The sequence below is a fragment of the Perognathus longimembris genome, chromosome 5 (genome assembly GCF_023159225.1).
Source record: "Perognathus longimembris pacificus isolate PPM17 chromosome 5, ASM2315922v1, whole genome shotgun sequence".
Classification (NCBI taxonomy): domain Eukaryota; kingdom Metazoa; phylum Chordata; class Mammalia; order Rodentia; family Heteromyidae; genus Perognathus; species Perognathus longimembris.
In genome coordinates, this window is record NC_063165.1 from 1,802,178 (window position 1) to 1,826,337 (window position 24,160).

At 55.3% G+C, this 24,160-nt stretch overlaps 1 protein-coding gene across 1 annotated transcript in view; it reads right to left on the minus strand.

Annotated features, from left to right (window-relative positions):
* The window catches only part of Trappc10 (trafficking protein particle complex subunit 10), a 61,091-nt gene that overhangs the window by 9,123 nt on the left and 27,808 nt on the right, over positions 1-24,160 (minus strand). Inside the window, 14 exon segments of the mRNA XM_048346159.1 lie at positions 81-181; positions 1,691-1,920; positions 2,760-2,918; positions 4,140-4,281; positions 5,082-5,596; positions 6,732-6,844; positions 7,251-7,391; positions 8,830-8,921; positions 9,694-9,770; positions 10,167-10,281; positions 11,846-11,992; positions 14,559-14,806; positions 18,626-18,737; positions 20,713-20,908. Of these exon segments, the coding sequence (XP_048202116.1) occupies positions 81-181; positions 1,691-1,920; positions 2,760-2,918; positions 4,140-4,281; positions 5,082-5,596; positions 6,732-6,844; positions 7,251-7,391; positions 8,830-8,921; positions 9,694-9,770; positions 10,167-10,281; positions 11,846-11,992; positions 14,559-14,806; positions 18,626-18,737; positions 20,713-20,908 (2,388 nt within the window).

Consider the following 24,160-nt stretch of genomic DNA (forward strand, 5'->3'; position numbering starts at 1 on the left):
AGAACGGGCCGGTGGCGACGGCTCTCTAAGGAGGTGTGGGGAGCCGTCTTGGGGAGGACTCAGTGTGGCCTCACGGTTACCGAGTTCCAGCCGAGAGCAGGGCGTGCGTGGTCCTGAAGGGCACGCTGAACGTCAGTGCGATGACCGTGGAGTAGATAGACCACGGGCAGTCAATGGACACCTGCAAGGGCAGAGGCGCACGCTCAGCACGCGGGCCGGGGGGCACCGCGCCGGCCACCGCGCGCCCACCTCCGCCAGGTCCCCCCATCCTATTAGGGCCTCACGGCACCGTCCTCAGGAAGGCCACTAAGCGTGCGCACCAACGAGCCAGCAAGACACCAACGGAACACGAGGCACAGAACGCGCGCCGGCTCCACATGTGGCCAGAACCGCTCCTGGCAAGCAGGGGGCCACCGCAGCCTCGCACGTGGGCGGCCCCATACTCGGGCCCCAGAAGCGCAGGAGACTGGGCGCGTCTCAAGGCTCTGGCAGTCACAAGCCACTCCCGAGTCAGCCAGCTGCCTGGCCGGAACACACCCGACACCAGAGGGTGCTCAAGTAAATGCGTGCTGCGGGCAGAGGACGAGCCCCCGGGGAGCACCGGCAGACACGGGCTGAAGCAGCCCAGTCGCCACACAGAGCCCAGCCGCGAGGGGAGCGGGTGTCCATTCGTTCAGGAGGACCAGGAGGAACCACACCCCCTGCCTAAGGACCAGGAGCGCCGCCGCCGCCACTTTCTCACAGGACGGGAAATGTCCACAGCGGTCCTCGAGGACTGGAGCTGGAACGCTCACTGTGCAGGGGTCACGCCCTCTCCTGAGTGACTACTGTCTGACCCTCTGTCCCACTGCTCCTGTGCAATGTGGCCCTCACAATGAGAGCGTGTGTGGCGGGGTGGACGCCAGCACACAGGACGCGGGTACCCGCCAGCGGCCCCCGGGTCTGGAACCCAGCCAGAGCGCACACACGGCTACGCGCCGGCTCAGGAGCCCACTGCGGCCGCAGGTCCCGGCCCAGTCAGGACGCGCACAGCCCTCCCTCCTCCACAGCCACGCCGCCCCTCACACGAAACCTCTTCTCAAGCCGGGGAGCGGTCAGGCCTGCGCCTTCCTGCCAAGGCCGCGGCACACAGCGGGGCTCATGAAACAGGACGGGGGGGGGACACGGGAGGGGACACGGGAAGGACACGGGAGGGGACACGGGAGGTGACACGGGAGGGGGACACGGGAGGGGGACACGGGAGGGGGACACGGGAAGGACACGGGAGGGGACACGGGAGGGGACACGGGAGGGGGACACGGGAGGGGACACGAGAGGGGGACACGGGAGGGGACACGGGAGGGGGACACGGGAGGGGACACAGGAGGGGACACGAGAGGGGGACACGGGAGGGGACACGGGAGGGGACACGAGAGGGGGACACGGGAGGGGACACGGGAGGGGACACGGGAGGGGACACGGGAGGGGGACACGGGAGGGGACACGAGAGGGGGACACGGGAGGGGACACGGGAGGGGGACACGGGAGGGGGACACGGGAGGGGACACGAGAGGGGGACACGGGAGGGGACACGGGAGGGGACACGGGAGGGGACATGGGAGGGGACACGGGAGGGGGCGGGGCCGCCTCTCGCATCACAGGGGTGGATGGAGGCCGCCGCCCTCGCTCTGTGGCTCGAGGCCCGCTCTACCTTGTGGTCCGTGGTGGCCATGCCCAGGGCAGCCCTCTGCCTGTCCTTCTGCTGCCCGCGGGGCTCTGGCGAGGCGGGCAGGCTGCTCTCCACCCCGGCCGCGGGGGCCGAGGGGGAAGACAGGACCTCCAGCTCAAACTCAATCACGTGGTAGGCGGGCGCCGCGGGCAGCCCGATGCTCGTGACCTTGTCAGAGGACTGGATCCGCAGCGGCGCCGTGGACGACTCCTCTGTGGGGGACAGAGCCATCTTAGCACCCTGCTTCACCCGCTCTCTCCCACCGTGAGGGGGACCTGGCATGAGAGGCCCCTGGGCTCCACGCAGCTTGGTGCAGGGGGGAAGCAGGGAAACCCCAGAAAAGACCCAGGATGGGGCCCAACACAGGAGCCGGCAGCTCACAGGACCGGCCTCAGAGCCCGGCAGAGGGCCCCGCAGACACCACCGGCCTTGGGGTAAAGGCCGACGGGGGAGTTTGTACAAGGAAACACACAACCTGGCACGGCGCCTGCCTGCCCCATCCCCCACAGACCGAGGCCCCTCCCACGCCTGCCTGCCCCATCCCCCACAGACCGAGGCCCCTCCCACGCCTGCCTGCCCCATCCCCCACAGACCGAGGCCCCTCCCACGCCTGCCTGCCCCATCCCCCACAGACCGAGGCCCCTCCCACGCCTGCCTGCCCCATCCCCCACAGACCCAGGCCCCTCCCACACCTGCCTGCCCCATCCCCCACAGACCGAGGCCCTTCCCACGCCACGAGGCCCAGATGGGGCCTAAAGAGGACAATGTGCGTCTGCCTTTCCGTGGTGGGGGGCAGCCACGGCTGGTGAGGTGTCCCCCCCGAGCCAGGCGGCCCTCATGAGGCTGCGCTGCACTGTACTTCCCAGCAAGGTCAGCCAGCACCGGCTGGCACCCGGCACGGACCGTGGCGCCGTTCACCCGTGGACCTGAGCTCCCGTGCCACCTGGGGCACTGGAGGTGTGAGGACACGCGGGCCAGAGAGCGGCAACGCCAGGTCACTCTCCCACCCTCCCGTGTGTGACCCCGAGTCCGTGCCGCGTGCCTGCCTCACCTCTGGAGTTAGAGGAGATGGTGGCTCTGCTTTCCGCCTGACACAGGATGAGCATGGCTTCCGCGTTGCTGAGCTGCAGGCTGTCCCCGTTCTTCACGGCATAATGCCCAGTGGTGACAGTGAACTTGACCTTCTGAGGTATGCCAGCCAAAAGGCTATCTAAAGGGAAGAAGATGGCAATTAGCCGAGCTCACCCCTCCCCAGTAGCAGGCCACCGAGGCCCACACCCAGGCCTGATGGGACTGCTTCCTTCACTGCAGAAGCACGCTTTGCTCTTCTTGGACACGGCACAGTCTTCTGCACTGCCTCCGACCCCAGCCTTCCACCTTGCTGCTGTGACCTTTAGCGAGGGGGCACGGCGAGCCTGCAGCGGTCAGTCCACCTGCTGGAGTCTACAGTGACCGTGACCGAGTCTAATGCACTGGTCACGTGGCGGCGAAGCGCCTCCCAATCTCCCGACTTTGATCCAGAAGCCGTGAAGCAAGGATAGCTGTGCACCTAGCCACAACTGGAAGAGTGGGCTCAAGTTCCCGAGAATCCTGCCCGGGAGGGTGGGGGAGGAGGAGAGACGAGAGGGACGTGAAGGCCCCCTTCCTCCAGGCAGGAAGGGGCACGGAGGGGCTGGCAGCCTGCAGAGCTGCTGCTTCCCAGCGCCCCAAACAGAGCCTGGCCTTTCTCATAAAAAGCCAGGTGTGCTCGGACTCCCTGGAAACAGACAGCTGTGGGCCGCGGCACACGTTCATTCTTTTTAAGCTCTCTTTTTCCTGTAAACTGCAAGGCTCCCAGCGGGGGCTACGGACACGCTAGGGACATGTTCTTCCCGGCTGGCAGGCTGCTCAAGGAGCAGCAGGCCCGGCGTGGCGAGCGGACAGGAAGCACGCGTGGGCTCGTCTACGTGGGCCTCCCCCAAAGTAGACAAAACAAACAGGCACCCCATTCCCAGCCTGAGGGAGGCCCAAGGCCTTCGCTTACTCGTGCTTATAAACGCCTTCTGGCCTTCGGTCATTCGAGACCGCCAGCTCCTTCTACCTTCACCTCATCTGAACGGACAGCACCTCTCAATTCACTGAGGCCACGTGAGGGGCTCCAGGGGCTCCCCGGCTCTCACCCCCTAAAGCGAGCACCTGCCGGGAGCCCGGACAGGAAACGGACTCGGCCGGCTCCCGCAGTAGACCGTGGCCGACGGCCGGCTATCCTTTCTGCTTTTATTCTCAGGTATGCCCGTTATCAAACACGCATGGGCAACTCGCTTCCGGAACAAGGAGCCAGTGAGTTGGCGCCAGGCCACCTGACCACCAGGTTACGCTGGGCACTCCCGGAAAGCGCGGGGCACCGAAGGAGCCCGCTGCCCACCTCCGCCGCGCCCGGGGGCGCACTCACCAGCCAGGGGCTCCACGTGCAGCTGGGGCTCCTGAGAGTACACGTCATACTGCACGATGGGGTAGATGTGCGGAAGGACGAACCACACAGGGCCCACTGAGGCACACAACTGCCGGAGCGTGTACGTTCCAGGCTCCTTGGCCTAGGGTCAAAATCAGGCACTTGGAAAGATGGCAACCTGTTTGTGGTTACAAGCTTCCTGGGTAAGACGGAACTGTGAGCTCGTCCCCTCCCCGCCCTCGCCGTGCACGGCTCTGCACGGGGCCGTTCCAGCAGGACCTCAAACCTGGAGGCGCTGCAGTTTGGCCTGGGATGACAAGGAGGCTGTTTTGTGGCACACTGTGAAGCTCCTGGACAGACGCAAGGACGCAAGGACGCAAGGCTGGACAACCAGACCCACGTGGGACAATGTCCCCTTCGTGCCTCCCATCCACTCCGGAGAGTGGCGCACACAGGCAAGGCTGTGTCAGGAGAAAATGGGCCCAAAGCCGCTGTCCCCATCCCGGGCAGACACAGAAGGAAGCCGCTTACCAAGAGAGGGAAGCCTTAACAAGGTGACTCCATACACAAAGGAAATGGCTAAATCCAACAATCCAATGAGCTAAAAAGCTAGCCAAGTCCACAAACCAGAGTCTACGGAACAAGCTTCATTCAAAATCCATCAACAGCCAAAAGTGTGTAGAAAAATATGTTAGGTCCGGGGTGCAGCGGCAGTGGTAGAATGCCTGCCCAGCAAGCACGAGGTGCTGAGTTCAAGCCCCAGTATTGGGGGGGGAGAGGGGTGAAAAAACCTTCACATTTTTGGTATCACTGTACTTTTCTTTACTAAAGCAGGCAGAGCCCCACCCTGCCCGCACCCGTGGCCTCTCAGAGAGCACTCACAAGCTCCTGCAAGAGTCCTCCGCAAAGCCCGAGTGCACGCCAAGCAAGCCGAGCCCGTACCTGAGTCCTGAATGCTACCTTGTTGGACCCTGGCTCCAGGGTCACGCTGCTGCACCTCAGCACATGGGCCCCATCTTCCAGGGTCACCCCCGAGGCCGTCTCTAGGGAAGAGCCACTTTCCTGTCGCCTCAGGAGCATGTGCACATTTCTGCAAATAATCCCTGTGGTGTTCAAAGAGTTATCTGAAGGGCTTCTCTCAAACATCTCGGACAGCTCGAGCGCAGGCAGGCTGCTCTGCGACGTGGGGAAGAGCGAGGCCTCGCTGGGGAACTTAACGATCCCGTTGGACATCTTGTGCTTGGTGAGCCACTCCGCCGTCTTCCGGTAGCTGTTTTTCTCGATGCTGAAGTGGACGTTGACGGAAATCTGGTCCATGTGGACAGGGACGGGCATCTGGCTGCACAAGGTTATTTCCAGGGACAAAATGCCACCCGTGTGGATCACAGCATTGGAAGGCTCGAAGTGGAGGTCGCGCAGTTGTGCGAAGGAGAGCATGGGCAGTACCACCTTGTGACCTGTAAGCGCACACCATCATGCCCCGCGCCAGCCCGGCTGGTCCCGAGGAGCACCACAACCCCTGGTGGCATCGCCACACCACAGAAACAACGCCAAAACAGAGAAGAAGCAACTCTCCAGGGGCGTAGAGGGCAAGGGAAATTATAAAACCAACAGTCCAAGCCCCAGGACTGGCAAACAAACTTAGGAGCAGTCCACTTTGCAGAGTCCATTTTTTTTTTTTTTAGGGATTCTAATACTTTCCCATCCCCTTAAAATTCTCAAGGAAAGATTCTCAAAGTGAGTGAGCTACACAGTTCAACTGGGTGAATCAGATGGCACATGAATCCTATCTCAGCAAAGAGAAAAGTTAGTGCCTTAAAAAAAGGAGAAAGGGGCTGGGTGCTAGTGTTTCACACCTGTAATCCCAGTACTCAGGAGACTGAGACCTGAGGATCACGGTTCAAAGCCAACCTGGCAAGAAAGTGTGTAAGATGCATCTCCAACTAACTACCAGAAAAATGGAAGTGGTTCTCTGCCTCAAAGTAGTACTAGCACCCAGGCCCTGAGTTCAAGCCTTGTGGCCAAGAAAAAAGAAGAGACAAAAGTAACTGTTTTCTAAATTACTACAAGAGAATCAGATATAATAACCAACAACCAAGTATGCTCCCTTGTTGAACTCTATTGAAGTAATTTAGAACAAAGTTTTAAAGACAATTAGAGTAATCTTGGTTGATGCTGCCAGGGTCCCGTGGTCCCTCCGACATCTTCCTGTATGTGAGTGGCACACACTACATGTGCAAGGTGAGGCAGTGCAGGGTGTTTGCTACACACCAGGTTTACTGCTGCCTCCAGGTGGCAAGTGTACCTCACATTAGTCTTTTTAAGTCTCTGCGGTGTATAAGACTATGAACACTGGGGCTGGGGATATGGCCTAGTGGCGAGAGAGCTTGCCTCGTATACATGAGGCCCTGGGTTCGATTCCCCAGCACCACATATACAGAAAACGGCCAGAAGTGGCGCTGTGGCTCAAGTGGCAGAGTGCTAGCCTTGAGCAAAAAGGAAGCCAGGGACAGTGCTCAGGCTCTGAGTCCAAGGCCCAGGACTGGCAAAAAAAAAAAAAAAAAAAAAAAAGACTATGAACACTAATCTTACCTGGGCTTCCCTCCTGGCGGCTGGCAAAGCTGAGTATTTCCTGGCAGAAGTACTTCCGCTCCTCCTCGGTCAGGTGTTGGTCACTGGCCAGAAGGCTGCTGGTCTGCAGATAACTGGGGTGGAGGGTTAAGGGGCTGGAGAGAGAGCTTTACACCGAGGAGATGGGGGCAAATGCCTTCAAAGTATGATCCAAAAAATAGTATTATTTTTATTTTTTAAAAAAAAGTTATGGGCTAGGAATATGGCCTAGTGGTAGAGTGCTCACCTCGTGTACATGAAGCCCTGGGTTCGATTCTCCAGCACCACATATATAGAAAAAGCCAGAAGTGGCGCTGTGGCTCAAGTGGCAGAGTGCTAGTAGCCTTGAGCAAAAAGAAGCCAGGGACAGTGCTCAGGCCCTGAGTTCAAGCCCCAGGACTGGCAGTTTTATACACACACACACACGTATACACATATATATGCATATACACACAGACAAGCGTTTTCATATTTCATGAAAATACTGGACTTAAAGGATACTTTTCCATTTGCCCGAGGTGTTTCTGGCACTCAGCGAGCTGCTTCCGCGTGTGCGTGACGGGCAGGACCCAGCCCTCAGCCAGGTAATTCTTCAAAGCTCCCTGAAGATAGATCTCTGCCTTCTGAGGAGACTTCTTCCTCCTTACAAAGTCAACCAACAAGCTCTCATTAGGGCTCAGCATCTCAGCGCACACAGCCCAGCATCCAAGCCTCACTGTCCGCCGCGCCCCATCTTCACGCAACCCCTCGGGCCACCAGCCCAGGAGAAGATCTGAGGAACGGCTCCTGGGGAGCCACAACTGGCTAGCTCAACGGCATTGGTCACTAGCAGTACCACCTTTCTGAATGAGTTCCAGATGAGTGAGCAAGAGCAGTGCGCCCACCCTGTCACCTGAGCAGAGGACACACTAGCCCCGAGCTAACTCCAAACACCAGGGAGAGATTCGAGAGTCCCACACTAGCCCTGAGCTAACTCCAAACACCGGGGAGAGATTCGAGAGTCCCACACTAGCCCTGAGCTAACTCCAAACACCACGGAGAGATTCCAGAGTCCCACACTAGTCCCGAGCTAACTCCAAACACCAGGGAGAGATTCGAGAGTCCCACACTAGTCCCGAGCTAACTCCAAACACCACGGAGAGATTCCAGAGTCCCACACTAGCCCCGAGCTAACTCCAAACACCAGGGAGAGATTCGAGAGTCCCACACTAGCCCTGAGCTAACTCTAAACACCGGGGAGAGATTCGAGAGTCCCACACTAGCCCTGAGCTAACTCTAAACACCGGGGAGAGATTCGAGAGTCCCACACTAGCCCTGAGCCCGCAGCGATGAGCAGTGAGATGGGCTCACTGCTAGGAGCTCATGTAGACCATCAGACCCCTGCCCAACAACCTAGTCAGTTCAAACAGATTACTCTTTCTTGTGTCAGCTACCAAGAGTTTATTATGGAGCAGATTCAAGACCTCATTTCGAATACGCAGTCTTTTGAGAAGATGCGAGCGGCGATCTTCCCCTGTATAACGTGTCTCTTTCTGGGACTGTGAAACAGCAAGGACACTGCCAGCTAGCGTTCCTTCTTCACGATGGCTGACTTCACCACACGTGCTGGAAACAGGCTCAGTCGCGCATCTCCTCTGTGGAGTCAGCTCCACCGCTGGAGAGCAGGGCCGTCCCTCTGCCCATGCCTGAGCTATGTGCCTCACACCACTGCCTTGAGGCCCAGCGTCCTGCCCAGACAGGTGTCGACCACAGATGGGCCGAGCCCGACAGACTCCGTCTATCAGCCCGGGAGGCAGAGTCTTAGGCACTTCCCCATAATCCTTAAACCCAGTCAGACACAGTAGTGTGTGTGTATGTGTGTCGATAATTAGACAAATAATTAAACAAAAGCGCTTCAAAGTAGCAGGGCCCCCAATGCTATGGTAAGGGTAACAAGTAAAAGGCTCTCCGTTTGGTTTTCATAAGTAAAAAGCAAACCAATGTCACTGGTTAACAGACTCCGCAATTGCAAATACGCAGGTTCGTGCGGACTTTACATTAGCTCTCTATGTAAAGTTTTCACGAGTGGAAGATGCGTTACATGTAGAACTCCGCCAGGTCCTTCCCGACGAGCTTGGCAGAGCGGATCCTCCCGACGCTCGTGTACATCTCAATGGTGGCGTGAGACAGATCCTGAGGACGGGTTTTAGAAAAGCAGAATTACATACCTGACTCTGCAATGCTGGACAGACCTTACATTCGCCTACCAAAAGCTGAAGCAAATGTTGTCATAAATAGTGCCACGATTTTTTATGGGGCATCTACTTTTGTAGTAAGTTTTTTAAGTGCTAGGTAATAATACTTGTTACATGAAGTTGGTAACTTTTATCTATGTCCAGAAGCACGATAATAAAAGAAATACTCATGGGCGTCATGGGCGTCAGCATGGGCGTCCGTCTGTGGCGGCCTGACTGACGGGCACCGCCTCTCCTGTCGGTGTGGCAGGGACACACCACCACAGTGCAGTCTCAGAGGCCGTCCAGGCCTAGGAACCCAGCTGCCGGCCCCTGCTGCCCTCCACCCACCCACCTGCACTGCTGCCTGAAGTCTAATTGAATCCTTTTCAAAGCAAGCACAATAGCTCTACCCAAGTTCAAATGGTTCCTTTGTGCAAAAGAAAATTATTCATTACCCTCTCTGAGAATCTCTCCTATTGAAGAGGCAAAGTCATTCTGAACAAAATTGACAGTACTCCAGGTATGTGTTCATGCCTCATTATGGCACTATGGGTACCTCTGAAGACTCGATGGGCAATTAGCCCATGTTTATACACGGCTCCCTAGGGGAGCCGAGCAACCACCAGGCTCGCAAGCCGGAGGGGTCGGTACCGGCTCACCCCAATTCCACAGCAAAGCCGGTGGAGGCGGCGGCACTCTGAGGCCGGATGTCAGCCTTCCACACTTACCAAGTAGTGCTTTTCAAAAGCTTCCACTGATGACAGCGCTTCCTTGAGTTTCTTGTAAGGACTCTGAGCTGTGTTGGCTTAAACAGAAAAGAAATAAGAGTCCTTATTCATCTGGAGCATGTACAGTTGTGTCCACTGAGGCTTGCCTTCCAACTGCAGGGCGGTGGGCTCGTCTGACTCCTGTGGAAATGACAAACTCAGCCCTGCCCGTGAAGCCTATGTTATGATGTCTGTTGACACATTCAACAGACCACTTCCTTTTCCAAGCAATACACTCATCCAACAGTCTGAACCCCTACCCTCTAGTGACACGTGTAGACTTTGAGATATGGATTGCACATGCTCGAATCTGCACGTGAAATGGTCTTGGGTTCGAGTGTGCAACGCGGATGTTCTCTCGTCCCTGACTGCACTGAGCCGGCCTGCGCTCCAGCCTGTAGGCAGTCTTCACCAGGCATTAGCAGCAGTAGTACCTGTTTCAGGTCGCTCGGCTCCCAAACCCGCCAAGAGGTCCACCGTCCTATTGAGATCCTCTGAGTTAGGTCCTTTCTCTGACACAAGTCCACACAGGTAGCCCAAGGACTTCAGCTGTTGAGACAAACCCACAATTTCAATTCACTAGCCATACAAGTCAGCAGAGTCAGAATTCATGAATTAAAAAACAAAAACTTCAAAGCCCAGCTAAATCCTAGAAGAAACTTGGCTTTCCTGTCCAAATGATTAGAATCTGGATAGAAAAATGCATTTTACACAAGAGCCTACACATGAAGCTCTTGGTTCGATTCCCCAGCACCACATATATGGAAAACGGCCAGAAGGGGCGCTGTGGCTCAGGTGGCAGAGTGCTAGCCTTGAGCGGGAAGAAGCCAGGGACAGTGCTCAGGCCCTGAGTCCAAGGCCCAGGACTGGCCAAAAAAAGAAAGAATCGGATGGACCTAGAACAAATCAGGTTGAGGAAAGCCAAGCTCAGAGAGACAAAGGCATGTGTTTTCTCTCGTGTGTGAGAGCTAGATCTACAGCACACGGGGACATGATAAATGAGGCGAGTCGTTAGGCACTCACACAATGAGACCAAAGGAGGACACTCTCGGGAGAGGAGCCCAAGGGCACAATGCCTACAAAGGAAGACTGACCAAAATGAACTCCAGGAAATGAAAATAAGGGGTTCTTTTCTTTTTGTGCTGTTTATTCATTTATATGTTTTGAGGCGTGTAAGGGGGGAGCAAAGAAATGGAGGGACAAAGAGTGAACAAATGCAGTAGTGATACTCATTGGACACTAGCTTGCAAATGGGGGGGATGGGAGGGAAAAACTGGGAGAGAACAAGGAAGAGGTGACACTGTCCAACAAGAAATGTACTCTTGGCCAGGTGCCGGTGCCTCACTCCTGTAATCCCGGCTACTCGAGAGGCTGAGATCTGAGGATGGCAGTTCGAAGCCAGCCCAGGCAGGAAAGTCTGTGAGACTCTTATCTCCAATCAAGGGCCAGAAAGCTGGAAGTGACATTGTGGCTCCAAGTGGTAGAGTGCTAGCCTTGAGTGAAAAAGCTCAGAGATAGCACCCAGGCCCTGAGCGCAAGCCCCATGACCAACCAAAAAGAAGAAAAGAAATGTACCCTTTACCTGGCTTATGTAACTGTAACCCCTCTATCCATAACCTCTATGATAGCAATACAAAATTTTAAAACATTAAAAAGACCACTTCCTTAAGAAAAAAAATAAAAGGCGTCTTATTCTACTTAAAAAATTCATTTTAATGTGATTGTTCCAAACTCAAACATGCTCTAGCTCTAGTTCCAGTGGGGCTCTGATGTTGTTGGTCTCCTGCCTCCAACAGTCACCTCCCAGGCCCCTGTTCCGCCTGCTCTGTGGGCCCCGCCCCCGCCTGGCACAACACTGGCCCCACGCGCCGTGCGCTGCCGCACCTCCTTACCCACTGCGACCTGACACACAGCCCTGCGTTCAGCGGAAGCAAAGCGAGAACCTGCAGTGTGTGTGCTGAGCAACCTGCTAAGTAGAAAGGAGGCCTGGCCCTGTGGCCGCATGGTCACGAGTGCTGCCATCGACATCAGCAAGGCTTCCCCCAACAGCACGAGCCACCTGGCCCGCGGGCTCGGCAGGCAGAGCGAGCAGTGCGCACCAGGCGGTGGGTACCTTCTCCGTGGCGTAGCTCCACAGTCCCACCATGTGGGCAATGTTGGAGTCGATCTGGGCCCGGTCACAGCAACCTTCTATCCTCTGCAACACCTCCAAGCAGCTCAGGAACACCCAGCAGTCCAGAGCGCCGGGCGGGACGGAGACCTGCAGAGGCACAGAGCGTGGGCACACGAGGAGGCAGAGGAGCACACGACCCTACGCACCCAAGCACAGGGCCTGGCTGGTGGCCCTCAAAGCAGACAACCAGTGAAAGGGGCCACAGCCCACACCGCCCCAGGGAAGAGCAGCAGCCCCTGGCCCACACAAGAATCCACCTTCCGGGCTCGGGTCATGGGTGGGAATTATGACTTAGCAGAAATATGATTTTCATGAAACTCACTCCACGATATGGAAACAAAGACGCTCTGGTTTTCGATGGGTCTGTGTTCTTCACCTTATATATGGTGGATTCACGCGTATATGGTTGCGAGGGTGTGGAGGAAGGCACAGAACTCCAGGGGAAAAGGGTGAAAAAGGGCAGCAGTGCAGCTCACTGGATGTGAATGAAAGTGAACTGTGTAACTCGTGGGTGGAGGCAAGAGGGAGGGGAGGGGAGGGAAAGACTCGGTGAGAAAGGAAACGTACTCGTTGCCTGACTCGTGGAAGTGCAATCCCCCTACATCACCTCTACAATTACAAGACATTAATTGTGAAAAAAGAAACACAACTTTCAGTTAAATAGGTTTAAAACCTTACTAAGAACAAAAGTAGCCTGGGTTTGGAGGAGGGGAGGGAGGAGGAGCCACTAAGACCGCAGCTGACGGACTGTGTGGTTGCATTTAAGAGCCATTGCGCTCGGCATGGCAGAACGAGTGCTGAGTCTTCCGGTGCCTCCGGGCAGTGGGGAAGCACTGCCGAGATACACGCTGGAATGCCCACGTCAAGAGGACCTGCGCGGAGCGCTGCCAGGGGAAGTGGACGGGCATGGGGTGAAAGCTGCTACCGCTGGGGATAAGTGCATCCCCCGCGGTGGCTGCCCACGCCAGCTTTCTCGGGTGGCACCAATTCCATGGTGTGTCCGTTGGGGAGAACATATTAGTCGGAATTACTAAGGACTGGTGCACAGGCAAGGCTGTGGCAGTGGACATAGGAAAGGCTGTGTCACGCTTTGGAAACTGAGTCTGGTGGTTTCCCTTGAGGCATCCTCAACACAAGTGAGAGCAAAGGATCTGCAGCCAACCAGAAAGAGCCGGAGTATCTTTAAACGTCGCAATAAAAGCTCATGTTCGTCTGACTTTTGAAAGATGAAATAAACTTCCAAAGTCCTTTGAAAAAATTGGCATAGGAGGAAACCACACAATGAGCAGGACCTTGCACGACAGGGGATGTGACCCGTGAGAGGACTGTGTCACGAAAGCCCCGGGGACTTCGTGCAGGCCATGTGGCACACGTCAGAGGTCCCGAAAAACGGGTCGTGCCGCTGTGGCCAGAGAGGGGAGATCCTTAACCAGAGCCCCGAACGCACGCGGCAGGAGCCTGAGCCTGGCGACTGCGTGGACCAGCCTCCCTCCGCGCCAAGACACCGGCGCAGGATCCACGCTGCTCTGCCGGGCCCCCGTCCCCGTGACGGTGGCCACACAGGCACTGGTCATGGACAGCGGGGCAGAGTGTGGTCCTGGCAGCGGGGACCCCACAGGCTCCCCCACACACCAGAGCAAGGCCCACACAAGGCCTGAGCTGTGACTTCACAGCTCCCCTCGCTCACCCGGGGCGGCTGCAGGCAGCTCCTCAGGGGCTCCTTGACACCCAGTTTCCAGGGAGCCTGGAGGGGCGCGGGGACAGAGGAAGGGGCTGCAGGCACCTGACCCCTTCCCTGCAGAGCTGTGAGGGCCTGTGGCCTCCCCAGCCAGCTGGCTGTGCAGGCTTGGGCCCTGCTGGGGCTGGAGCTACTAATAATGTCCCAAGTTCTGGGGTCCCAGAGTATGTGGCCGAACTGGGCCCTGCACCCAGCGACTGGGTTGCACCCTCTACCAGGCCCCCTGCACCCCAAACTAGCCACCAGCTGGTTTTACTAAGGCCACGGCATGACACCACCCCGCTTCAGGCGGTGCCAGCTGGGAGCTGGGCGCAGCCTTCTATACACTCAGCTTTCCCAGGTCTGCGAACCCTTCCCAACACGGGCGCTCGGGTGAGCTTGTTTTTACAGGATTGATTTTACAGGAGGTGAAGTTGTTTTCACAGGATTGAAGCATTTACCCCACTGCAGCTAAACAACTGAAAGCCTCTGCGCTGGCTGGTTTCTCTTGCACAGACGGGCCCCCCAGCCCCCGCCCGGCCCACCACGGGTCTTCCCGTAGGCTGTGCTGTGCAGCAGCAGAGCCCAGCACGCGGGCGCCACCCCGCAGCCGCCCACACGGCAGGGGCGGAGGAGAAAGCGAGCTTCGTGTCTGTACAAAGCTGGGAGCACAGCACAAGCAGCCAAGGCGGCTCCGTGGTGCACCCCAGTCACCCTGAACCTGGGGGCGTGCTTTGCTCTGGGCCGGTGTGAGCTTCGCCCATGCAGAGCACAAGGCAGCTAGGAGCAGCGAATAACGCAGAAAGGAGCCTGCGAGCTCCGGAGATTCACAAAGAGCAGCCTGCGTTCCACTCTGCTGGGCGTGGCAGGACGCGGGGAGCGGGGCGCGGAGGGGCCTGCAGGGCGCGGGGAGCGGGGCGCGGAGGGGCCGCTCACCTCCAGGAGCCTGAGCTCCTGCACGCAGCTGTGCAGCAGCTCCAGGGCGCGCTGCGCCACCTCCCAGGGCCGCTGCAGGAAGAGGAGCAGGGTGCACTGGCGCGAGAACAGGTAGCTGCGCAGGTCCAGCAGCGTGGCCTCCCGCTTCTGGATCAGCTCCCGCTTCTCCATGTCGATCGGCTTGCGGAGGATCAGGCCGTTCCAGCTCTTCACTGGCTGGCAGAAGAAAGTCAGCCAGTTGGCACCATCTACACAAACAACATCATGACAGTGCTGGCTGAGTTTCCGCCAGGACTGAGACCACGGGGAAGGGGGGCAGCATTACAGCCGGGACACACACACACACACACACACACACACACACACACACTGCCCCAGGCTAGTGCGACGGCCGCATGGGTGCTTCCTGTGAGTCCTGGTGCTGACCCCGGCAGCAACGCAACCAACTTACCATGCCAGAAGGTCCTGAGCAGGAATGGAGGGAACCCCAAGACTAACAGGCTGTGGACGAAGCCCAAACCCACCCTCCTGGACACTGAGCTGTGAGCTCCATGAAGGAAAGGGCGTTTTGTTGCTCACTGGCACGTGGCAAGACCCTTGGCAAGTGCAAAGCCAAGGCAACCTTAGCATTCAGCTGCAAAACTTTGTCTGGGCTAACTTCTGGATTTTAAATTGCCCCACATGGACTTTTAAACTGAGAAAAGCCAAATAAATAATGTAAAATATAAGAAATAATGTTTTAAAAGATGCACGTGTATACCATAGATATATAGCACAGACGAAATGAATACAAGCTAGGCACTGGTGGCTCATGCCTGTATTCTAGCTACTCAAGAGCCTGAGATCTAAATATCATGGTTCGAAGCCAACCTAAGCAAGAAAGTCGGTGACTCTTACCTCCAATTAACTATCCTCACCCCCGGAAAAAAAAAAATTAAAAAAGCTGAAAGTAGAGCTGTAGCCCAAGTGGTAGAGCACTAGCCATGAGCAAAAATGCATAAGAGTCTGGGCTGGGAATATGGCCTAGTGGGTAGAGTGCTTGCCTCGTATACTTGAAGCCCTGGGTTCAATTCCTCAGCACCACATAATAGTAAACCCACAAGTGGTGCTGTGACTCAAGTGGTAGAGTGCTAGCCTTGAGCAAAAAAAAGCCAGGGACAGTGCTCAGGCCCTGAGTTCAAGCCCCAAAACCAGCACAAAAAGAGAAGAAAAAGAAAAAAGGAGACAAGTGTTCCTACCTTTTCTAATTTTAAATTTTTAATTAGTAAATAATTTGCTTTAGTTATATATTTGCGTCTTCGCAGAGTAAAATAGCTAGTATTGTCCCAGTTGCTCTGGAGAAGGAGCCTGGAAGGACCACAGCTGAAGGCTAGCTCAGGCGAAACATCCATGAGAAGCCATTTCAACCAATAAAATCTGGGTGTGGTGGTACACACCTGCCATCTCAGCTACACAGGAAGCACCAGACAGGAGGGTCACGGTTCAGGCCAACCAGAGGATACAGGCCAGCCCTTATTTCAGAATAACTAAAGCACTGGGCACTGGTGGCTCACACCTGTAATCCCAACTACTCCGGAGGCTGAGATCTCAGGTTCACGCTTCAAAGCCACCCCAGGCAGAAAAGCCCCCATGAGACTCCTATCTCCAATGAACTGCCAGAGAAGCAGAAGTGGCAGTCAGGCATGTAGATGGTGGTAACACTTGGTGGCCCCACGGGAGGACAGACCCAGGTCAGCTGACTGTACCAGCACCCTGCCCTCCCACAGGTTCCTTTCTTCAGACACACTGGCAACGCTTCTCTCTACTATGTGCACTGTGTGGAAGCCAGAAGCAGAAAACAAGCCATGCATCCAACACTGGTGCACAGCTGAAGAAACTCAGAAGCTAGAGCAAAAACATCTCACCCCTGATCCGGCATCGTGGAGAGACATCGAGAGGGCGAATACTAAGAAAAGCAGCTGGACAGAGATGTCCAGCTCATACAAAGCACTTCCACCAAAGCTGACCTCAGTGCCAACTGTGAAGATGCTTATCCACTGTTTGCTCTGTATAAAGCTCACTGTCTGGTTCTGTAATTTTAGGAGAAGAAATTACCATAACTGTTTAAAAGATGCCGGGTGCTGGTGCTTCACACCTGTAATGGAAACTACTCAGGGGGCTGAGATCTGAGGATCATGGTTCAAAGACAAGAAAATCCGCTAGACTTTTTTTTTTTTTTTGGCCAGTCCTGGGGCTTGAACTCAGGGCCTGAGCACTGTCCCTGAGCTTCTTTGCTCAAGGCTAGCACTCTGCCACTTGAGCCACAGCACCACTTCTGGCTTTTTTTTTTTTTTAATGTGGTACTGAGGAATCAAAAAAGCCAAAAGTGGCGCTGTGACTTAAGTAGTAGAGTGCTAGCCTGGAGCAAAAGCTCAGGGATAGCACCCAGCCTCTGAGTTCAAGTCCTGGGACCAGCATTTAAAAAACAAACCAAAAAAAGCATAAAAAATGGTTGAGGGCTGGGGATATAGCCTAGTGGCAAGAGTGCCTGCCTCGGATACACGAGGCCCTAGGTTCGATTCCCCAGCACCACATATACAGAAAACGGCCAGAAGCGGCGCTGTGGCTCAAGTGGCAGAGCGCTAGCCTTGAGCGGGAAGAAGCCAGGGACAGTGCTCAGGCCCTGAGTCCAAGGCCCAGGACTGGCCAAAAAAAAAAAAAAAAAAAAAAAAAAAATGGTTGAGCACCCATTATAACAGCATCATAAGATGCATCAGAATGAGATCTCAAGTACCACAGAAGTAAGAGATCACCGCAAGCCAGGAAATTAGAAGCGTGGGTAGCACTCTACCACTTAAGCCACAGCTCCACTTCTGGCTTTTCAAATAGTTAATTGAAGATAAGAGTCTCACAGACAGGGCTGAGAATGTATCTTAGCGGGAGAGTGCTTACCTAGCATGCATGAAGCCCTGTTTTTGATTCCTCAGTACCACATACATAGAAAAAGCCACACCTGAAAAGGGCAGATTTGGAAGTGCTTTTACAACTTGAGATTCTTCTATACTGACTCGGGGGGGGGGGGGGGGCCTGTGTGGGCTCTCTCTCTCGACTTCCCCTCGTTTGGGGGGGAAGGGGCTTGTCCGCCCCTTCCTGGGTGGTCCTTTATCGCTCTCACGTGGGAGCGATGGCCACGGGTAGCCTCGGTGGCATGTGGTTGCAGGGTGCCCCAAAACCACCAAGAATGACACGGATGCGCGGGCCCCTGGAGAAAACCTCTAGGGCTTCTGTCTATTCAAATGAGGAGCCTCCCAGATATACCCCAAAGGCGGGCACAAGAGAGGGGCCCCTGATTGGTCCCAAGGGGCTGTCCCTCAAGTGATGTCAGACTTCCTTCTCTTCCTGTTAAAGACAGGAAGGGGAGGGACAGGCTGAGGTCAGCTGTGGCCCCTTAAAGGTGCAGCTGACCCCAACAGGCCTGAACCTCAGGGCTTGAACTCTCACCTAGCTTTTCACTCACAGCTGGCATTTGACCACTTGAGCTACTGTCTCCAGTTTGAGTCTTCTGAATTTGATAGTAACTAATTCTTTTTCTTCCTCTTTTAATCTTTTGGTGGTAATAAGAACTGAACTCTGGGCCTCATGTTTGCAAGACAGGTGCTCTACCACTTGAGCCATTCATAAAATAGGGTCTCATTGACTTCAATTCTCCTATTTGTATTCCTCCTACGCGTAGCTGGGGATGGCAGCGGTGGGTCTAGACGTTGTACTTCCCCTCAGCTGGGTTAATAGGCAACCAACACCACACCCGGCCCTTGGCTGAGGTGGAATCTCTGACTTTTATACCTGAGCTGGCCTTGAATCATAACTCCCCAATCTCTACCTCCTAAGCAGCTAGGATTATAGGCTTGAGCCACTGTACCCAGCTGACAGTGATTAATTCTGAATTCTCCCTTTAGTTCACGTAGGAATCCCATGGATCCATCCTAAACAACATCCTTGCCCCAAAACAACGATGACGGGTCCCTGGACAAACACCGGTGCACACAAAATATGCGAGGAAAACACACTGCCCTGAAACGTCTACTCACCCCCAGCCCCAAAGTTGACGACATACTGGGAGAACAGGGCATCCAGCTCATCATACTGCACCAGGGCATCCTCGAACTGCTGCAGCATCTCGAAGACAAAGGCCAGCTCCTCCTGTTTACCAGAGAACATGGGTCAGCTCACAAAGCCGCACGCAGCGCGCAGGAGGAACGGCACCTGCGGCACTGTGAAGGGTGCAAATCCTTCTCCGATGGCCAAGTCTGCGTTCGTGCACACAGAGGGACGGGGGCCCCAAACAAGGAGGAAGCGGCCAGGATGCGTCCACCCTATCAGCAACACAGGACGCCACGCACCACCCCCCTGCCTCGTCAGCATGGCCTCTCTGCCCCCCTCCCTGGGCCCCGCCTCTAAGGTGCTTCTTGCTCACACCTAGGAGCCCAGGCGGCCTCTTCCAGGGCTGCAGTGCTTCTCCACACTCGCTTCACTCACGCATCCACGGGGCCTGCTCCTCACCGCCCCCAGGCCGCTGGCACCGTCCACACCTCTGACCCTCGCCCCGTAGGCCGTACCGCTGCCTCCCGGCATCTTCCTTCTATAAGCTCATCCAAGCCGGGTGTGGACGGTGCCCCAGCACCTAGCAGCCCTGGCAATGTGCATGGCCCGTGTTTGTTGAGGGAAAACACAGACAGATAGCCAGGGGCGATTCTCTCCTGATGCCACCACTGGACAATAAAGCGAATGACATGCCCACATGTGTTTGTTGCCACACCGACATTCACATGCGTGGTACTCCATTCTACCCCTGTGTGTGTGAATACTGTCCTGTATCTACCCGCCAAGCGGTGCTCGCTGGGTGAGGAGCAGGGACCAGACTGCATTCCAGAGCTGAGCTCGGATCCACCGTCCAGCACTGGCCTGCGCCAGCTGGGCTCACCCACAGCCGGCACTGGCTCCTTCCCCGGGCAGGAGCTGCGTCCGGGCCTGGCTGGCAGGCTGAGCACGCTCTGCAGATGCCAGCACGCTAGGCCCCTCCCAGCTCCGTGTGTGGAGCTGCTTCTGAGAAACACCTGATGGGCAGGAACACTGGGCTGTCCTCAGCGCTGCTTTTCCCTTTTTTTCCCCATGAAGTACTTTCGGGAGAGGACACGCCAATAGATTTCCCATCCTAAACTTTAATTTGGGGGGAGATGGGGCCGCACTGTAGCATGGGCTAGCCTCACGCTCCCACTCCTCCTGCTTTGGCATCCGGAGTACTAGCACTGCAGTCATGGTCTACCATTGTGAAGTGGACACCCCTGAAGTTTCAAGTTCATCCACACTTCTGCACAGCCCAGTTCCAGGACTTTCTCATCCCTCCAAACTGAAACTCTGTGCCCAATGTACAAAGCCCCTGTCCCCACCCTGGCAACTCCATTGTACTTTCTGTGCAGTGGACCCTGCAGAGGCCCCTGTCTGGATGGGGTAAAGGAAGATCACATGGTATCTGTTCATCCCTGACTGGCTTTTCACTGAGCAAAATGTTAAGCCATATCCAGGTTATAGCATGTGTCAGAACTCCTTCCTTCCTTACTCATTTTTAATTGTGAATTAATTTTGACTTAGAGAAATATTGCCCCGCCCCACTCCACCCCACCCTGTGCTAGTGGCTCAAGCCTATAAGCCTAGCTACTCAAAAGGCTGAGACCTGAGGATCAGGGTTCAAAGCCAGCCCAGGTAGAAAATCCAGGAGATTCCTATCTCCAATTAACCAGCAAATTAACCAGAGCTAGGGTTCAAATGGCAGAACATGAGCTTCAAGAGAAAAGTCTAAGAGTCCTGAATCCAAGCCTTAGGACCAATACCAAATAAATAGTCTTTTTAGAAAAAAGAGCTGACAGTGACTATAATATTAAACGTTCCAACCACCTTAACACAATCTTTTACAGAAAGCCGGATCATAAAACAAAGCTATGAAAATGGATTTAGTGGTTCACACTTGTAATCCCAGAGGAACAGGAATGTCCCCCTGGCTACCATGGTGTTGATTTTTAAAATCAGGCAAGTGACAGCTGTCGCAAAGGCTGTTTCATTACAAGGGAAAGGAGGAGGCAGGGCAAGGCCGCTGTCTGGTCTCTCGCAAGTCCAGTACCTGGACCATGAAGTATTCACAGAAACTCCATCCTGGCTCGGTCCTCTTCTCCCTCAAGGTCCGCATGTCATCCTCAAACTTGCCAAGGTTTTTGGTAAAAGACATAAGCAGCAGCGTCCTGAGTTTGGTCAGGAAGGCATTCCAGGATTCCTGAGTTCGAGAAGAGTCCTTCAGGGGGTCAGAAAGCACAACACACCTGCAAAGACATGCACAATTGTCTGTAAACCCCAGCCCTTCGGCTCTGCTAAAACGCCCACCCTCTCTCCGCACCAGGGAGAACCTGCCACCCAGCAGCAAGGGTGAAGAGGACACGGGAAGGGGGCTGGGCCTGGGAACTGCCTCCAGGGTTCTCAGTGCCCAGGTGACACTGGGTGCCCTGCCATTGTTCACTCTGCCTTGCCATCTGACGGCTCGTTAAGAGTGACAGGTGAATTCAGGTCTGTTCACGTGAGAGGGCCGCGACCCAGGCTTGGCATCGGGCTTCAGTTCCCTCCCTCATCCTGGAGCACACTGCGGAGGCCCGGGGAGCCCGGCCTGCACACCGCTTCCCTCAGCACACGGACTGCAGGGGAAAAGGAACAGGCAAAGCCCACATCTATGCATGGTGAAAAGGTAACCAAGTTAACACCTCACAGGACAGTTCCACCGTCCGGAAAAGGCAGAAACAATACCTGCCTTTAGTCTTGCTAATACTGATTCAGAAAGAGGAATAAAAGGGAACTGTGAAGTGAGCTGGACACCTCGCTGAGAGTCAGCATGCTCCTTAGTGAGTGTTTCACCTTCCACCTCTGCAGGGAGAGGGCAGCCACGCCGAGGGCACACGCCACCGGCCACACCCGACGCCGAGACCACCGCTGCACCCACCTCACGCTCACTCCTCCCGCGTGCCAGGTGGGAGAGCACTAGCTTTCCTTGAGAGAACTGTTTACTGAAGGGTTCCTGCACTGGCCAGGTGGCTTGGCTACTGTTAATAATATTTTAATTACATCCTGTTCCTGAGCACTTTCATATATTGTTAGAAGCTCCCTGAATTCTAGTTGTATCCTGTTCATTAAGCAGACATTAACCTTCTGCAGATTGTGCACCGGAGCTCAGCCAATGTGAGCAGAGGGGCGGGGCCTACCGTGTGAGGGGGGAGGAAGCCCGCCTGCTCACTGCTGGCTGGACGCCCTTCTGCAGGAATTAACCTTGCCTTGCTAACTTCCTTCCCACTTGGTTCTTTATTCCTATGTGATGCCCCACGCCCCACCCCGACATCCCTAGCCAGGGCAGGCCATCATGAGCCCCTCCTCCCCCCAGGGCCAGGAAGGACTTGCTACGGAGGGGCTCCGGGGTTAAGTGAAAACTGACACCACCCCACCACCAAGAAAGCCGTGCCTCAGCAGGCCCCACAGCACACCTTCACACTGCTGGGTCCCGCCTCCCTCATCGGGCCTTCCGGCTATCTCTAGGCAAGTTCTCTCTCTGATTTAAAAATAAGAAGAACTAGTGCAGAAATAGTTGAGAGATTCACAGCAAGCCCAAGCCCGGATGTTCTCTCAGCGAGGGAGCGCCGGAAGCAGCCGGCGATGAGGAGAGCGGCAGTGTCCTGGGCAGGGGCTGTCAGGGACCGAGACCCGGGACTTGAGCCTCTGGCTAGAAGCCACCATGGAAACCTGCTAAGAAACCAACTGTGGAGCCAGCGCCACCCCGGTTACACTAGATGGCCCAGTTCAAAGAGCAATAATAATAGATAATTCTTGAGAATAAACCTACCGGAACGTCTTACAGTCAAGTCTCTTAGCAACCCCGGCTGCACCCAGAGTCACAGGAACGTTCTGTGGTCAGGTCACTTAGCAACCCTCCCCTATAGCGGGACCAGTAACCTTTTCACCCTGCCAACGTCCTGCTACCCCAAGCCCACTTCCTGCAGGTGCTGAAGAACTGCCCCCTCCTGCTTCAAGAGTATATAAGTGTGTGAAAAATCAAAATAAACTGGCAGCTTGAACAGGCACCCATTTGTCTTGCTGCCCTCTTCGCGTCTCCCTCTCCCTTCATTCTCTCTCGTAGGTGGTCTCCCCTGTTGATGTCCTGCGGGTCGGGACAACTGGCGCCCAACGTGGGGCTCGACCTTCCCTCACGAGACGAGAATGTCCCTGTCGGAAGATCCAAGCGCTTGGAGATCATCATTCTCTTTGGGATCACCCGGCCCAACCAAAAGAGAAGCCTATTAAGGTGAGAAACGGTGATAGGGACGCAGTTCGGCCTAGCCAGATCGCCGGACCATGGGACAGGGCATTTCAGCCCATGACCAGTTTGTCAGGAGCATCAAGGAGGCACTCAAGACGCGAGGGATGAGGGTTCATAAAAAAGATTTAAAAGTTTTCTTTAATCGCTTAGATGATTGTTGTCCGTGGGAGACATCCTCTCCCAGATGCAGGCTGTCCTATACAGCCCTAATGAGACAGTCACCCAGCAAATGCTACGGATGGGGTACACTCCAGGGAAGGGATTGGGAAAAAACCTCCAAGGTCGCAGGGACCCCATTACCCCCAAAGAAAAGCATGATAAACACGGAATAGGTTATAAGAATTTTTAATTGAGGTCGCTGCTCCCCCTGTACCCCATGCGGACAAAATTACCTGGCTCACCCAGGAACCCGTCTGGGTCGACCAGTGGCCTCTCACTCAGGAAAAATTACAGGCCGCTGAGCTGCTGGTACAGGAGCAGCTCGATGCGGGTCACATTGAGCCCTCTAATTCACTCTGGAACACTCCTATTTTTGTTATTAAGAAAAAATCAGGAAAATGGCACCTCCTACAAGATCTTAGAGCCATTAACAAAGTAATGCAGCCCATGGCACCCTCCAACCTGGAATGCCTTCTCCTATTGCCATCCCTGAGGGATACCACAAGGTGGTTATTGATCTTAAGGATTGCTTCTTTACAATTCCTCTCCACCCTGAGGATAAAACTTATTTTGCATTCAGTCTTCCCCGTATCAACTTCCAAGGACCCATGCTAAGATATCAGTGGCGAGTCCTGCCTCAGGGCATGGCTAATAGCCCAACCCTTTGCCAAAAATTTGTGGCTCAAGCCGTTGACCCTGTAAGAAAAAGGTGGCCTTCAGTTTATTTTCTCCATTATATGGACGATCTCCTCCTGGCTGCCCCAGATACCCTGATGTTGGATGCTTCCTTTCAGGATCTGTCTCAGGCCCTCAGCACTGCTGGCCTCCAGCTAGCCCCTGATAAGATTCAAAGAGCGCCCCCTTTTCACTACCTTGGCTTAGAGCTCCATGCCAATCAGATCCTTGCTCCGCGCCTTGAATTGCGCACTGACCACCTTGCTACGCTAAATGACTTCCAAAAGCTCTTGGGAGATATCCAATGGCTGCGACCTTATCTCAAGCTCCCCACTTCCGATTTGCTCCCCCTATATAAAATTTTAAAGGGAAATAGTGATCCAAC